The sequence below is a fragment of the Oncorhynchus keta genome, chromosome 3, assembly GCF_023373465.1.
Source record: "Oncorhynchus keta strain PuntledgeMale-10-30-2019 chromosome 3, Oket_V2, whole genome shotgun sequence".
Lineage (NCBI taxonomy): Eukaryota > Metazoa > Chordata > Actinopteri > Salmoniformes > Salmonidae > Oncorhynchus > Oncorhynchus keta.
In genome coordinates, this window is record NC_068423.1 from 14,430,043 (window position 1) to 14,448,490 (window position 18,448).

At 46.2% G+C, this 18,448-nt stretch overlaps 1 protein-coding gene across 3 annotated transcripts in view; it reads right to left on the minus strand.

Moving 5' to 3' along the window:
• Window positions 1-18,448, minus strand: part of LOC118363362 (SRC kinase signaling inhibitor 1-like) — a 62,183-nt gene that overhangs the window by 35,104 nt on the left and 8,631 nt on the right. For all 3 annotated transcript variants that reach the window (XM_052490568.1, XM_052490565.1, XM_052490564.1), the window contains exons 2-3: window positions 10,271-10,475; window positions 8,738-9,057 (exon numbers count right to left, since the gene is read on the minus strand). In XM_052490568.1, coding sequence (XP_052346528.1) covers window positions 8,738-9,034 — 297 coding nt within the window. In that variant the 5' untranslated portion in view covers window positions 9,035-9,057; window positions 10,271-10,475. The remainder of the gene's footprint in view (window positions 1-8,737; window positions 9,058-10,270; window positions 10,476-18,448) is intronic.

Below are 18,448 nucleotides of genomic sequence, written 5' to 3' on the forward strand. Positions count from 1 at the left end.
TCAAGTGCACAGTTCAATTTTGGTTCCATCTAAATTAAGGATGATACCTGACTATCTTATCACTCATCTAAACATTTACATATGAGTGATTTAACAGACGCTATTATCCAGAGTGATTTACAGGAGAAATTAGGGTAAAGTGCCTTGCTCAAGGGCACATTGACAGATTATTCACAAAGTCGGCTCAGGGATTTTTGAACCAGTGACCTTTTGAATACTGGCCCAATATTCTTAACCCCAAGTCTATGTGACGCCTAAAAAGCTTGGTCGATCTTAAATTGTGGTGGCATTTGGGCATGGCATTTTGGAGAAAATGAACAACATTTTATATATTTTTGGGTACGTCTTCCCATTCTAAATGAACTAATATCGCAGTCTTGAAATCATTTTTAACATGATTATAACATTGTGCCACCAGTAGGAGAAGTAACACCAATGACAGTAACACCAATGACAGTAACACCAATGACAGTAACACCAATGACAGTAACACCAATGACAAATTGAAGGTGTTATTGTTGAAAGAACATTTTATTTTAATAGCCTTCTTTGTTTTTATTGATCGATACAATATATGAAATACTTTGTTTACTTTCTAGCTTTCAAAATAATAGGTAGACATCCCTAAATCCCCAAAACAGCATCGCGACTGGGATAACCCAATGGTTTTGTTTGGTTTTATTTGCCCCCCCCCCCCCTTCGGAAAGTATTCAGACCCCTTGACTTTTTCCACATTCCGTTACGTTTCAGCCTTCAACAATACTCCTTAATGACAAAGTGAAAAGAGGTTTTTAGACATTTTTGCAAATGTATTGAAAGTGTCAAACTGAAATACCTTATTTACATAACTATTCAGAACCTCTGCTCTGAGACTCAAAATTAAGCTCAGGTGCATCCTGTTTCCATTGATCATCCTTGAGATGTTTCTACAACTTTATTGGAGTTCATCTGTGGTAAATTCAATTGATTGGACATAATTTACAAAGGCACACACCTGTCTATACAAGGTTCCACAGTTGACATGGCATGTCAGAGCAAAAAAACAAGCCATGAGGTCGAAGGAATTGTCCATAGAGCTCCGAGACAGGATTGTGTCGAGGTCCAGATCTGGGGAGGGGTACCAAAACAGGGACTGGGAGACTAGTCAGGATCGAGGGAAAGATGAACTGAGCAAAGTACAGAGAAATCCTTGATGAAAACCTGCTCCAGAGCACTGAGGACCTCAGACTGGCGCGAAGATTCACCTTCCAACAGGACAACGACCCTAAGTACACAGCCAAGACAACACAGGAGTGGCTTTAGGACAAGTTTCAGAATGTCCTTGAGTGGCCCAGCCAGAGCCCAGATTTGAACCCGATCAAACTGGAGAGAATGTGCAGCAACGCTCCCTATCCAACCTGACAGAGCTTGAGAGGATCTGGAGAAAAGAATGGGAGAAACTCCCCAAATACAAGTGTGCCATGCTTCTAGCGTCATACCCAAGAAGACTTGAGGCTGTAATCGCTACCAAAGGTGCTTCAACAAAGTACTGAGTGAAGGGTCTGAATACCTATGTAAATGGGATTTCAATTTTTTTTATTTTTTTTTTACATTTGACAAAAATGTCTAAAAACCTGCATTTGCTTTGTCATTATGCAGTATTGTATGCAGATTTATAAGGAAATAAAACAATTTAATACATTTTGGAATAACATTTACATTACATTTAAGTCATCAAGCAGACGCTCTTATCCAGAGCGACTTACAAATTGGTGCATTCACCTTATGACATCCAGTGGAACAGCCACTTTACAATAGTGCATCTAAATCTTTTAAGGGTGGGGGGGTGAGAAGGATTACTTTATCCTATCCTAGGTATTCCTTAAAGAGGTGGGGTTTCAGGTGTCTCCGGAAGGTGGTGATTGACTGTCCTGGCGTCGTGAGGGAGTTTGTTCCACCATTGGGGGGCCAGAGCAGCGAACAGTTTTGACTGGGCTGAGCGGGAACTGTACTTCCTCAGAGGTAGGGAGGCGAGCAGGCCAGAGGTGGATGAACGCAGTGCCCTTGTTTGGGTGTAGGGCCTGATCAGAGCCTGGAGGTACTGAGGTGCCGTTCCCCTCACAGCTCCGTAGGCAAGTACCATGGTCTTGTAGCGGATGCGAGCTTCAACTGGAAGCCTGTAATGTGAAAGAAGTAAAGGGGCCTGAATACTTTAGATGTATTATCATTTTTTAAGTTTCATTGTAGGACATAAAAGACAATGAAAACACCAGGAAATCAGCTCCAAGTGATTTTAATGAAGGAAATCTGTTACCAAGTCTTCCCACGCATAATACAGAGGCATATGATTGTATACAATCGTAAGCAAGGTGTGAAATGATTACGTTTGAGTCAAATTTTATATCTGTTTGGGCTTCTTGCAGTCAATTTACAGTCTACAAATGATTAGCAATTGTGTTCCGACCATCCGGTCAAGGAATGAAATCAGCCCGCGGCTGAGTCTAGTTGATGATCCCTGCCACAAAGTGTTGCAGTAATGAAGGACTTACATTATGTTTTGTGATTAATAACCATTTCAGTATAAACAAATGATGAATATCTATTTTCATTTTAAAGTGTTTTTCATGGTTGCCATGGCACGGGACGCAAATGCAAGATTGACCCCGCAACATTCAGATAGTATATTCTATTCCATTAGCTCAGAGCTAGACCTTTTGACTCCCACACTCTCAATTCCTACCCTCTTTTGAGACAGAAGGTTTAGTCCTACCCTCTGTTAAGAAAGAACCTTCCATTCCTACCCTGGTTTGAAAGGAAATATTCAATGAGTTCCTACTCTCTGTTGAGAGAGTATGTGGAGGAGAGAAGCTGGATGAAGAACGACAGAGCAGAGGCAGGAGAGGAAGAGAACAGAGGCCTGTGGGCTCCTGTGACCCAGATACAGAGAGCTTTGTGCGTCCTGCAGGCTACTGTCCGAGTCAGCGCTAGTGATCATGTGTCTGCCTGCATGGCCATATTACCACCAATCAGACCCCATGGAATATCAACACCAATCAGACCCAATGATATATTACCACCAATCAGACACCATGACATATCACCACCAATCAGACCCAATGCCATATTACCACCAATCAGACACCATGACATATCACCACCAATCACAGACCCCATGACATATTACCTCCATTCAGACCCCATTTTACTGGCCAGGCCTCTACACAGTCCCAAGACTGTTATTGCTCACTATAACTAGGACTTGACTACTGATACTATGGTTGGATGGTTGGCCCTGTCCGGGGGTATAGTTGGATGGGGCCACAGTGTCTCAGGACCCCTCCTGTCCCAGTGTCCAGTAATTCTGCTGCAATCGATCATGTGTCGGGGGGCTAGGGTCAGTCTGTTATATCCAGAGTATTTCTCCTGTCTTATCCGGTGTCCTGTGTGAATTTAAGTATCCTCTCTCTAATCCCCCCCCCTTTCTCTCGCTTCTCTTCTCTTCTCTTCTCTTCTCTTCTCTTCTCTTCTCTTCTCTTCTCTCAGAGGACCTGAGCCCTAGGACCATGCCTCAGGACCTGGCCTGATGACTCCTTGCTCTCCCCAGTCCACCTGGTCATGCTGCTGCTCCAGTTTCAACTGTTCTGCCTGCAGCTATGGAACCCTGACCTGTTCACCGGACATGCTACCTTGTCCCGGACCTGCTGTTTTCAACTCTCTCTCTCTCTACCACACCTGCTGTCTCTAACTCTGAATAATCAACGATGAAAAGCCAACTGACATTTACTCCTGAGGTGCTGACCTGTTGCACCCTCTACAACCACTGTGATTATTATTAGTTGACCCTGCTGGTCATTTATGAACGTTTGAACATCTTGGCCATGTACTGTTATAATCTCCAGCCGGCACAGCCAGAAGAGGACTGACCACCCCTCAGAGCCTTGTTCCTCTCTAGGTTTCGTCCTAGGTTCCTGCCTTTCAAGGGAGTTTTGTCCTAGCCATTTTTCCTAGCCATTTATTGCTGTTAGCCTATACCTACAGTGTGTAAAGTACACCAGTGTCTAAGGACGCCATATGGGTATAATCAAATGTGTTAACTTGAACTTTAAATTGAAATACGACGTTGAGAATGGTTGCACATATTATTTGTATTAAATGTCATGTATGTCTTCTACTGTCTATATCGACCCTAATAGAATCTCGAAGCAGATATACACTAACTTGCACACCCATGATCCTATGATGAATACCAAATCAACCCCTACCCCCTAGGCAAGGTTGAAGCTGGCTTAAATATATTCAGTTACTTAAGATACAAAGAAGTGCCTAGGAGAAGTTGCTATGGTCGGATTTGGAATTCAGCAAACGTGCCTAAGTCAACACAACATATTAGTATTTGGTATTTATGGGTGCTTATTAGAATCCATGAAAAAGCATCAGCTGCTCTTCCAGGGGTCCACATGAAATATGACATAATACATAGTACAGAACATTAAAAGTCAAGGACTGAAATGCATGCATTTAAAATGTCACACATAGCCTACATATCAGTGTATACTGTACACACAATATCTAGATCTAATACTGAACCAGTCAAAACATTGGACACACCTTCTCATTCCAGGGGTGTCCTTTATTTTATTTTTGTACTATTTTCTACATTGTAGAATAATAGTGAAGACATCAAAACTATGAAATAACACAATAACACAACAAAGTGTTAAACAAAAGGTGTCAAAGTAGGCACCCTTTAACTTGACAGCTTTGCACACTCTTGGCATTCTCTCAACCAGCTTCATGAGGTAGTCATCTGGAATGCATTGAGACTGTGCCTTGATGAAAGTTAATTTGTGCAATTTCTGTCCTTCTTAATGTGTTTGAGCCAATCAGTTGTGTAGTGACAAAGTATTGGTGGTACAGTATACAGAAGATAGCCCTATTTGGTGGAAGACCAAGTCTATATTATGTCAAGAACAACTCAAAAAAGCAAAGAGAAACGACAGTCCATCATTATTTTAAGACATGAAGGTCAGTCAATACGCACATCTCAAGACCTTTGAAAGTTTCTTCAAATGCAGTTGCAAAAACCATCAAGCGCTATGATGAAACTGGCTCTCATGAGGACCGCCACAGGAAAGGAAGCCCCAGAGTTATCTCTGCTGCAGAGGATAAGTTCATTAGAGTTACCAGCCTCAGTAATTGAAGCCCAAATAAATGCTTCACAGAGTTCAAGTAACAGATACATCTCAACATCAACTGTTCAGAGGAGACTACGTGAATCAGGCCTATATGGTCAAATTACTGTGAAGAAACCACTACTAAAGGACACCAATAATAAGAAGAGACATGGTTGGGCCAAGAAACACAAGCAATGGACATTAGACTGGTGGAAATCTGTCCTTTGGTCTGATGAGTCCAAATTTGAGATTTCTGGTTCCAGCCGCCGTGTCTTTGTGAGATGCAGAGTAGGTGAACGGAGGATCTCTGCATATGTGGTTCCCACCATGAAGCACGGAGGAGGAGGTGTGAGAGTGCTTTGCTGGTGACACTGTCAGTGATATATTTAGAATTCAAGGAACACTTAAACAGCATGGTTACCACAGCATTCTGCAGCGATACGCCATCCCACCTGGTTTGCGCTTAGTGGGACTATCATTTGTTTTTCAACAGGACAATGACTCAACACACCTCCAGGCTGTGTAAGGGCTATTATACCAAGAAGGAGAGTGATGGAGTGTTGCATCAGATGACCTGGCCTCCACAATCACCCAACGTCAATCCAATTGAGATGGCTTGGGATGAGTTGCACCGCAGAGATAAGGAAAAGCAGCCAACAAGTGCTCAGTATATGTGGAAACTCTTACAAGACTGTTGGAAAAGCATTCCAGGTGAAGCTGGTTGAGAGAATGCCAAGAGTGTGCAAAGCTGTCATCAAGGCAAAGGGTGGTTACTTTGAAGAATCTAAAATAAATGTAACAATGTGCACTGAGAGTCGGGAAGCAAGTTCAGGGAGCAGAGTGTTTTCATAAAGAAATGGAACATAACACAAAACAAGAAACTAAAACAGCACACAGACAAGAAACAGAAACAATGACGCCTGGGGAAGGAACCAAAGGGAGTGACATATATAAGGAAGGTAATCAGGGAGGTGATGAAGTCCAGGTGAGTCTGATGACTCGCAGGTGCGCGTAACGATGGTGACAGGTGTGTGCCATATTGAGCAGCCTGATGACTTAGAGGCCGGAGAGGGAGCACACGTGACAATATAAAATGTATTTTGTTTAACTGTTTTTTGGATCCTTCATGATTCCATGTGTGTTATTTCATAGTTGTGATGTCTTCACTATTATTGAACCGCTGTAGGTGTGTCCAAACTTTTTACTGGTTCTCTACATAGCACAGTTGAAATGACAATACAAGAAATATAAAATGGCTGTGTCTCTTCACAGTTCCCGTTGTGCAGTAAGGTGTTCTTTTATCTGTTTTTTTAAACTGGTTTTATTCCTAACTTGAGTGACCTGGGGTGGTATTTAATACAGTGCCTTTCCCAGACTCTGTTCTGTTCTAGACCTGGGGGCTGTGCAGAGACCTCTGGTAGCATGTCTTGTGTTGTACCAATGAGTGTCCAAACTGTGTGCCAACTGCTTAAATATAAAAGAGCAATGGTGATGCAGTCAATCTCTCCTCAAATTTGAGCCAGGAGAGACTGACATGCATGTCCTAGCACCTACCTCTACACATCCATTTTGTACTCGCATAACTCCACCCACTAACATACCAGTAGACTTATGCATATGCATATGCATTAAACACGTTCCCACGTCCCCCCGCTCTCTATTCATGTATTCATCCACCTTTCCCTCTTCATTCCGCTTACTTCAGATTCCTCTGCCCACCTCTCCTCCAATGTGCACTAACAAGAGGGCGTTTCAGAACATAAAACCTGCCCCACACAAAATAAACCGTCCCCCTATGCACCATGAAGGAATTCAATGCCCTGCCATATATCTCAATTACACAAGCTGAAAATCCCACGATGGACCCATGTGTACAGAGAGAGGAAGAGGGAGAGTTAGAGAGAGAGAGAGAGAGGAGTGGAGCAACGGATGCCTGACCTGCATGCCAAGTAGTCATCCCTGTACCCACCCTCTCTCTCTCTCTCTCTCTCTCACACACACACACACACACACACACACACACACACACACACACACACACACACACACACACACACACACACACACACACACACACACACACACACACACACACACACACACACACACAGCCCCCTCCTGTTCTTTCAGACACTGCGGCACCACAACCACACCTGGCCAACACCTGCACACTGGTAAAACCTGGCATGAGCCAGCCCAGACACCCCTCTTATGCCTGCAGAAAGGAGGGAGTAGAGGAGAGGCATACCCATTGCATCTTGTCTTACCTGCACTGGTCTCAGCTACACACTCACACACACTCACACAAATGAGCACACACTGGCTGGTCATAGTCACATGCACACACGCAGTCAGGTACAGAAACAGCTCTCTTCCATACATCACTCTCTTTCTCGCTCTCCCTTTCTCCTCTCTCTCTGCCCCACATGCAGCGGCAAAAACACGTCTATTCCACAGTAGCACCAGAACACACAGGATTCTGCACGTCTCCATTGATTAATGAATGAAAAGGAGAACTGGTACCGTTGCTGCTACTCAACGAGCCTGCTGCTGTCGCTGGCTGACTGGTGGTGTGCTGGTTCACATGATGCTCCACATGCCTCCCTCCCCTTCCTCCTCCCCCCTCTCCATTTTCTGACTGCGGTGGCTCTGTCCTCTCGCTCTCCCGCGAGCCCAGAGGAATCAGTAAATCCCAGGCGGTGTTGGTCTGGATATCTGAAGTAGAACCAGTGGAACTTCCTCTCTCTCTCTCTCTGTCCCTATACCGTTACAGCCCAATCGCAGTTTCAGTCATTCTCTCACTCCTCATCTCTCCCTCTTTGTTTCTCTCTCTCGCTGCTGCTACTGCTGCCATCCGCCCTCTCCACTCTCTCTCTTTGCCTAGGCATTGCCAGCCATATGATATCATTGACTGCCTTATATGGGAATGGGGGGGGGGGGCAGCGCGGGGGTTGCCGTGGCAACCGTGGACTCCACCTGTTTCTCCCTCTATCTGCCCCTCCGTCTCTCCCTCTTTTTCTCTCTCTCGCACACTTCTGTGTGCAGAAATAGATGGCTGTGCCAGGGTAAATACACTGGGAAAATAAAAGCAAAAGGGAGGAAACAGAGGAGGGGATGGAGTGATACTTGGCCGATGGAGGAGAGAGTGTGGAGAGACGGGAGTCTATGATGAATGGTGGTATTCACAGGCAGGTGATTGGGGTAGAGGGACGGAGGGATCAGGATAGAGGGATGAGGGTAGGGGAGAATAAACAGTCTACACAGCAAAGTCCTGGTGCTTTGCATCTCTAACAGCTTTGGCATGCAAGCATTGACTGCAAAGCATGTGGTGGATGAGAGGAAAAAGAGAGAGATAGAGAGGGGGATTTGATGGGTGGAAGAGGTCAACCTTTCATGTATGGATCAATGTGTCTATTTCCTTCCTATCTCAAATCTCTGTTTCCATCTTCCTCTAACACCTTCTGATAACTATCAGCCAACGATGTCATAATAAACTGATTCATTGACATGTAGCCTGGATACTCCTGTGGTTCTCAAATTTTTTTTGTACCAGGGATGGGTAATTGAGGGTATTAAGATGTTACCTGCTGTTGGCGGCCAAAGTTAGGTGATCTCTGGCCCTGAGACATACAGGGGCTGGCCGGATACTTCTGATTTTTCTGGAGGTCCATAAAGGCTTCGTGCTGGCGCTTTATGTCAGCCTTGTGAAGGTTCGTAAGGGCCTCCAGGCTCTTGGCAGCGAGGGTGTTGTGGCGTTGGCGGTTCCCAGAGGTTGGCGCCAGCTCGCCGTTGTTGTTGTTGTTGTGAGGGAAACAGCGCGTGCCGCCGTGGCCCAGGGTGTGGTACTCACACGGGAACTCTGCATCCCCAGTGGAGATCATGTGACCCTTTCTTCTCTCGCGACCTGGAAGGGTCAAAGATGAGGGAACGTGGGGTCAGGGTCAAGATAAGAACATTTGCTGTGAAGGTTATACGGGGGAATTAATCAAAAATACTAGATCTCTGACTTTAACATTAGATTTCTCTAAAGTTAAACAGCCTCCTGACTGACAGTAATGGGAGGAGATTGAAACAGGAATATCTTAATACTATGTGTACATGATGTTCCAGAGTCAAGTAAGTAAGATACGCGCGCACGCACACACTTAACCCCATCCCAACACACACACACACACACACACGCACGCACGCACACACACACACACACACACACACACACACACACACACACACACACACACACACACACACACACACACACACACACACACACACACACACACACACACACACACACACACACACACACACACTTATCCCCATCCCTCCACACACACACCCATCAATTTATATCAATGGCCTCAAACAGCTGCAGCATTTGCTAAATCCCACAACAGTTAAGGCGACACTATTGTCACAGGGTGAAGTCCCAAATCTTGGAGATGACAGCACTCATGAATGTCAGGACCATTCTGTGTCAGAAGCCAAGATTGGATGTGAGCTGTTCCCCCTTTAGGGAGTATGTCATAGCGCAAGCTTGTGGCCATGGAGATAACTTGAATAAATTGACCAAGGACTGACACTAAATGAGCTAAATAAACTCCCTGGAAAAACCCAGCGAATGCCCCTTTTCAGAAAGTCGATAGTGACTAGATCTCCAAGCTAGGCATTACCAGACTGTAGCAAACAGTTTTGCTGGGGTCTTCTAAGAATGGATTGGGCAGATCATGAGAGAGGAAGAGAGAGAGAGAGAGAAATAAATAAATATATATATATATAGAGAGAGAGAGAAGAGCCTGTGTATCAAGTTTCAGGAGAAGACCCAGATGCAGACAGTGTCGAAGTAACAAAAGTTTATTACTAGAACAGGGGGTAGGCAAAACGACAAATCAAGGGCAGACAGAGGTCAATAATCCAAGGTGGTGTGACAAGGTACAGAACAGCAGTTTAGACTCAGGGTCAGGACAGGCAGCATGGTCAAAACCGGGAAACTAGAAAACAGAAACTTTAGAAAAGACAGGAGTAAGGGGGAAAACGCTGGTAGACTTGACGAACGCAACGAACAGACGTCAGACAAACAGACAGACCCCCCCCCCCCCGGGCGCCAGGGCGCATACCTGGTTGACCTGGGTGCCGGCGTTGGAACTCAGCGATGAGGCCTAGGTCCAGGATGTCCCGAGCGGGAACTCAGCACCTCTCCTCCGGGCCATAACCCTCCCAGTCAACCAGGTATTGGAATCCCCTGCCCGAGGTCGAACCTTCAGGAGACGCGTCACCGTGTATGCCGGTTGTCCGTTGATGAGATGGGGGAGAGAAGTGGGCCTGGAAACAGGAGACAACGGGCTGTGAGACATGGGTTTGATCCTAGACACATGAAAAAGGGGATGTATACGGAGGGTACCGGGCTACAGAAGACGAACATCAGAGGGGCTAATGATTTTAAAGATGGGGAAAGGGCCGATAAACCGGGGGGACGGGTCAGGATGAATCTGAGATGGGAGCAGTGGTGAAACGGTGTCTGAGGCCCCGGAACGCCCGGTCCGCAGCTGGGGACCATGTGAAAGGAACCTTGGGAGAGGTGAGCGCAGACAGGGGGAAGCCAGGGGCCTGTGACTCCGGATGAAGCGGCGATAGAAGTTGGCCAAAGGGTGAGGTCAAAAGAGACAAGGATGGGAAAGAGAGAGTTGGAAAGAAATGAATCGGAGGCAAACGTCGGGAGGTTGAAGTCGCCAAGTACAGTCCAACAGCAAACTAATAAATAAAGGAGAGAATGGTCAGCATCATATACGATAGTGAACCATAAGCGTGCAAGCATCAATGCATTATTTAAAAATGATCTATAGAGGTCCATACATTACGCCTAATGCAACATCAGCTGTTGACCATTCACTGTTGCACTCCTCTCTGTTTCCGTAAGTAGGTCTTACAGAAGTTAAACAGCTGACGGTATTGAATCCATACAGTAAATCACGTCTTATGGCTGCACTGATAGAGGGATCCATATTGATTTTCTGCAGTTTAGGCCCATTACTTAGTTTGTGGATGGGCAGCTCTATGTGTGATTATCTCGAGGTTAGAAAGCCACAGCCACACAGTTGTTAAAGCTCTCCGACTGACACAGATGTTCTCAAGGTAATACAGTCACTGTTACTGCATTGTCTGGGCAGGATAAGTGCCCTGCACCCAGTTTAAAGGGATAGTTCACTTAAAAACGCTATTTTAGAATTTTGTTCATTAATCCACAAATCTACAAAAAATCGTACATGTCAGAGGTCAAGTTTTCCAGATTGAGCTCTTTCAGTACAGAGCAAAAACGGTGACAATGCGTTTGATATCACTTCAGAGTTGGGGAGGGATGCAGGGATTCCATGATGCAGCCATGACAGCAGAGATCTGTTAGAGGAGACAGGGAAAATCTGTCGGGGGCTGAAGGTTTTATAATGGAACATTTGCGAAGCCAAAGGCGTGTTTACACATCGAATGGACAGTATAGTATGTTATATTCTAAAGTGATGACACCATGTAAATAGATGACGTATCACTTGAATTTGATATTCAATGATATCACTGTAACAATGACATTTTCAATGAAACCAGTTGAATCCATCTATACACAAGGAACCCTGTAGTATTTCCCAATGCTTTTCTACCCTGGCAGTATAACTCACAGCAGTAGGATTCTTAATGACCTGTCACCTCTAACACAGGTCCCATTATTAGAAACGTTATGGGAGAGTTAATTACACTATTAATGCTGGTGACGAACATCCTTTTAATTTTTTCCTATTCACACTGCAGAGTCTTTTATGTAAACTTTGTCTCTGTAGGAGGAGGCCATTTCTCACCCTCATCCCTCCCTCCCTCCCTCCTCCCTCCTCTTTTGCGAGGCGGACGAGGATCCATCATCGGCGGTTGTGTTCGTTAGAGTTGAAGCGGAACTTAAAAACCTGTGAGTGATGGACATTTCCCGGCGGAATTGAATTTCAGCCAACCTGGAGCATGGATACATTCCAAATGGATTGTCTCAAGGCTGTGGCCAAACATTTCTCGTTGCGGGGCGAACACAACAATCGTGGACGCCGGTGACACGGGGGTGTGACAGAGGCCGTTTTTTATTTTTTATTTTATGGTTTCATCTCTGACACCTGATTATTTCTGTTCAGCTCTGGGAATGGCAAGTTTCTACTAAAATGATTTCCTAGCTTCATCCTTCCTTAACTTCATAACTTATTTCCTTCCTTTCCTCCTAACCACCTTCCTCCCTATCCTTCCTTTACTCCCTCTCTCAGTCGGTCACTGATGTCAGTCATATTACTTTCACAACTCGAAAATGGCCTTACTGAACCATGGACAAGCTAGCCTGGTCCCAGATCTGTCTGCGCTGTCCTGTCAACTCCTACAGTATGATCACTGTCATCCCAAACGTTTGCAAGACAGCACAAACAGATCTTGGACAGGGCTAAGGAAACACTGCTTCCTTCCACCCAACAGTTAGCTCTTCTCATCCGGTTTGTGAAGAGCTTGGCTACTGGCCGATGGAAGAGCATGAGAGACAGCTCTGTTAAGCATCGGAACACAAAGTGACTTGAACTCTACTGTCTCCATTGGTTCATTCTAGTCAATGGGAATGAAGGGTTTGACATGCTAACCATTAGATGATAAATGCTTTGGGTGCTGGGATATTGCACAGGATATTGAGACAAATCTGTCATTAATTGAAGACAGTCGTGTTTGTGTGCATGTATTATTCAGCATAATGAAGATGACAAAATATTGAAATATATTGGTGCTTTAAGATGAATCTATTATTGGAGTGGGTCCCTGTGCTCCAAGCAGGGGGAATTGGTTCTGCCAAAGATAAACATCTCACCAAAACCCAATGTCCTCCACACACACATAAACTCGCACACGTCAAACGCATGGGCACACAGATATATGCCCGCACACACACACAAACATACACATACAAACACACACACACACACACGACTGATTCTCATTACTGTGCTCTCTCCTCCTCTCTATTCCTTCTCTCCACACAATCTCTTACCACCCAGCTCCCTTCCATTCCCCTCTATTCTCTTCTCTCACATGCTAAGCCACCATCCACTCACTATGCTATTAAGACACATCTCAATACAACCTTCCCATATGAATTGAATTCCCTTATCATACATCTTCCAATGGCCTCTGGCCCAAACGGTACATTCATAGCGTATACCGCTTTTTTGACTAAATACCCCACCCACATCTCACAGTACAGTACCACAGTTTACCACGGTCCATCAGCTGACAGCCAGCCTGTCACGGAGCTAAGCACATGACACTCTGGAATTAAAGTCAAGAACAGCTTGTTCCCTCCACCGGTGGAGTCCCAATGGGAGGGCCTGAGGCATTAGTTGTGACAGTATTTGCATGTCAAAGGAAAGTGTACATCATAACGCAGAAAACACAGTTAACAGTCAAGATAGAGATGAAATGTTGAAATGGTAATTACGTAATAATGCCCTTAATAATTACCATTTTGTATTGAGGGATTCATTCCATTGGATATTGCATGGCGCTCAATTCAGTTTATGGTTATACCTTGGAATATGTTTTTTTAAATATATTTTCGGGTATACATTAGTACATGCCTACTATGACAGCTGGTTCCTGTAACTTTTTGACAATGCACACTATGCTTAGCATGACCACAGTCATATGTTAATTCAAACGTTGTCCCTGGCCAGGATCTATGCTTGGAGCTGAGGAGACTTTATCTCCCTCTGGATTCAGACATTGATTGAATGCCGGGGCTGGATGAGTCAGAGTCTATGATCTAAAAATCTAATCAGTGACCAAGATTGGGCTTGGGATTCAGCCAGGCAGCTCCATGTTAGTGACCAAGACTGGGCTTGGGATTCAGCCAGGCAGCTCCATGTTACTGACCAAGACTGGGCTTGGGATTCAGTCAGGCAGCTCCATGTTACTGACCAAGACTGGGCTTGGGATTCAGCCAGGCAGCTCCATGTCAGTGACCAAGACTGGGCTTGGGATTCAGCCAGGCAGCTCCATGTCAGTGAACAAGACTGGGCTTGGGATTCAGTCAGGCAGCTCCATATCAGTGACCAAGACTGGGCTTGGGATTCAGCCAGGCAGCTCCATGTCAGTGACCAAGACTGGGCTTGAGATTCAGCCAGGCAACTCCATGAATGAGAGGCAACCAAGCGTCATTAGGATGGAACGCGTACGCAATGTCACGAATATAGGGTTTCCTATAGGTTGGAGAGCATAGCGAGGGCACAATAACACACACATGAGGAGTAGGTGTGATGAAAGAGGCTGATGAGAGGGGCCTCCTTAGGGAATATAGTATCTTATGGTCCACACATAACATAGTGTCTATACCAGGGTTCCCCAACTGGCGTATGGTTTTATTTTAAGTTTTCTGAGCATTTTTGGGGGTTTGACATAATTGTCACGCCCTGGCCATAGAGAGGCTTTTATTCTCTATTTTGGGTAGGCCAGGGTGTGACTAGGGTGGGCATTCTAGTTTCTTTATTTCTATGTTTACTGTTTCTATGTTTTGGCCGGGTATGGTTCTCAATCAGGGACAGCTGTCTATCGTTGTCTCTGATTGGGAATCATACTTAGGCAGCCTTTTTTCCTTTGTATTTTGTGGGTAGTGGACTTTGTTAGTGGCACTATAGTCCTTGTAAGCCTCACGGTCGTGTCTTTGTTTCTTGTTTTGTTGGCGACATTTACATACATAAAGGAAAATGTACGCTCACCACGCTGCACCTTAGTCTGGTCATTTCCACGACGACCGGGGCAATAATACACTAAAAACACCAGGAAATCAGCTCCAAGTGATAATAATTTAAGAAATCTGTTCCCAAGTCTTCCCACGCATAATACAGAGACACGTGTGATCGTATACAAATGTAAGCAAGGTTTGAAATTAATGTTTTAGTGAAACATATCTGTTTAGGCTTCTTGAGGTCAATTTGCCGTCAACAAACAGTTGATGATCCCTGGTCTATTCTGTAACCTTGGCGTTAGGAGGGTGCATTCTTTCGGAGCAGATGGGCTATTTAATTACCGGCCCCGCAGAGCTGAAGTATTTGCTGGCTGTCTTCTCTGCTTGGCAGTTGATTGATCAACTGAATGTATTGATTAGCTACAAAATTCACTCATGTATTTATTAGATTGGATAGACTGGATAGTGACCAGAGGTGTTTCAGTCATGTAGTACCCTGATCGAATAGCGCTGTTTTGAAGTCATACGACAAGCATACTGCATCAGTACACTACACTATGCTAACTAAGGGAAACATTTTATGTGGATAGCATATGTAATGTAGAGCTCACTGCACGACGGCACATCGTTGGTTAGTCTTTAGTAATTTGCTGAATTCACTAATTTTGCCTAAGCGTCTTCTCCAATCTGCCTTGACTGCAAATGTGATGCGTGCTGAGGCAATTCACACACCCAGCAACTCATAACTGGAAACTTTTTACAGACATATTCAACAATGGTCATAAGTCAACTGCTACATGGACAGTGAAGTAGGCTAAGCAATTAAAAAGACTGATGCTCAGAGGAAAAGAAAGGCAAATGGGAAACTGATTCAGTCAAGCAGACAGTTAAATAGAAAATTGTGTGTGTGTGTGTATGTGTGTGTGTGTGTGTGTGTGTGTGTGTGTGTGTGTGTGTGTGTGTGTGTGTGTGTGTGTGTGTGTGTGTGTGTGTGTGTGTGTGTGTGTGTGTGTGTGTGTGTGTGTGTGTGTGTGTGTTTGCATGCATGCGAGAGAGAGAGAGATCCAATGTATTGTGTGTCAAAATATTAAAAGCTTAGCTCATCTGATAATGAAAAAAACACACACACACACACACACACACACACACACACACACACACACACACACACACACACACACACACACACACACACACACACACACACACACACACACACACACACACACACACACACACACACACACACACCTCCAAGTTCAAGACAATGTGTTGCTGAGCATGAGGTCAGACAGGTGTATCGATGCATGTGCACAGCATCAACATCCTACCCTTTGCATTTATATGACACAGCCTGGCACCCCATGCTGTTGGTATCACTGATCTCTCCCTTCCATGTCCCCACAGGTCCAAATGTCTCCTTAACCCCTGCCCTCTGTAGCTGCTGGGTGCCTGGCTGGGCTGGTTGCCTGGCTGGGCTGGGGGCTGGAGGTTGGTTAGGATGGGGCCTGACTGGGCTGGAGGCTGTGAGTAATGCAGCGTGCCGCTGGGTCAGCTATTCTGGGTGGCAGAGTTTCAATGACAACCAACCTGCTGTAGCATCACGGCCAGACCACAGCATGGCCCTACCACAGCCAGACCACAGCATGGCCCTACCACAGCCAGACCATAACATGGCCCTACCACAGCCAGACCACAGCATGGCCCTACCACAGCCAGACCACAGCATGGCCCTACCACAGCCAGACCACAGCATGGCCCTACCACAGCCAAACCATAACATGGCTCTACCACAGCCAGACCACAGCATGGCCCTACCACAGCCAGACCACAGCATGGCCCTACCACAGCCAGACCATAACATGTGCCTACCACAGCCAGACCATAACACGGCCCTACCACAGCCAGACCATATCATATCATGGCCCTACCACAGCCAGACCATAACACGGCCCTACCACAGCCAGACCATATCATATCATGGCCCTACCACAGCCAGACCATAACACGGCCCTACCACAGCCAGACCATATCATATCATGGCCCTACAGCCAGACCAGCCAGACCATATCATATCATGGCCCTACCACAGCCAGACCATAACACGGCCCTACCACAGCCAGACCATAACATATCATGGCCCTACCACAGCCAGACCATATCATATCATGGCCCTACCACAGCCAGACCATAACACGGCCCTACCACAGCCAGACCATATCATATCATGGCCCTACCACAGCCAGACCATAACATGGCCCTACCACAGCCAGACCATAAAACGGCCCTACCACAGCCAGACCATATCATATCATGGCCCTACCACAGCCAGACCATAACACGGCCCTACCACAGCCAGACCATATCATATCATGGCCCTACCACAGCCAGACCATAACACGGCCCTACCACAGCCAGACCATATCATATCATGGCCCTACCACAGCCAGACCATAACACGGCCCTACCACAGCCAGACCATATCATATCATGGCCCTACCACAGCCAGACCATAACACGGCCCTACCACAGCCAGACCATAACATATCATGGCCCTACCACAGCCAGACCATATCATATCATGGCCCTACCACAGCCAGACCATAACACGGCCCTACCACAGCCAGACCATATCATATCATGGCCCTACCACAGCCAGACCATAACATGGCCCTACCACAGCCAGACCATAACACGGCCCTACCACAGCCAGACCATATCATATCATGGCCCTACCACAGCCAGACCATAACACGGCCCTACCACAGCCAGACCATATCATATCATGGCCCTACCACAGCCAGACCACAGCATGGCCTTACCACAGCCAGACCACAGCATGGCCCTACCACAGCCAGACCACAGCATGGCCCTACCACAGCCAGACCTTAACATGGCCCTACCACATCCAGACCATAACATGGCCCTACCACAGCCAGACCATAACATGGCCCTACCACAGCCAGACCATAACATGGCCCTACCACAGCCAGATCATAACACGGCCCTACCACAGCCAGACCACAGCATGGCCCTACCACAGCCAGACCTTAACATGGCCCTACCACATCCAGACCATAACATGGCCCTACCACAGCCAGACCATAACATGGCCCTACCACAGCCAGATCATAACACGGCCCTACCACAGCCAGACCATATCATATCATGGCCCTACCACAGCCAGACCACAGCATGGCCTTACCACAGCCAGACCACAGCATGGCCCTACCACAGCCAGACCACAGCATGGCCCTACCACAGCCAGACCTTAACATGGCCCTACCACATCCAGACCATAACATGGCCCTACCACAGCCAGACCATAACATGGCCCTACCACAGCCAGATCATAACATGGCCCTACCACATCCAGACCATAACATGGCCCTACCACAGCCAGACCATAACATGGCCCTACCACAGCCAGATCATAACACGGCCTTACCACAGCCAGACCATATCATATCATGGCCCTACCACAGCCAGACCATAACATGGCCCTACCACAGCCAGACCATAACATGGCCCTACCACAGCCAGACCACATCAT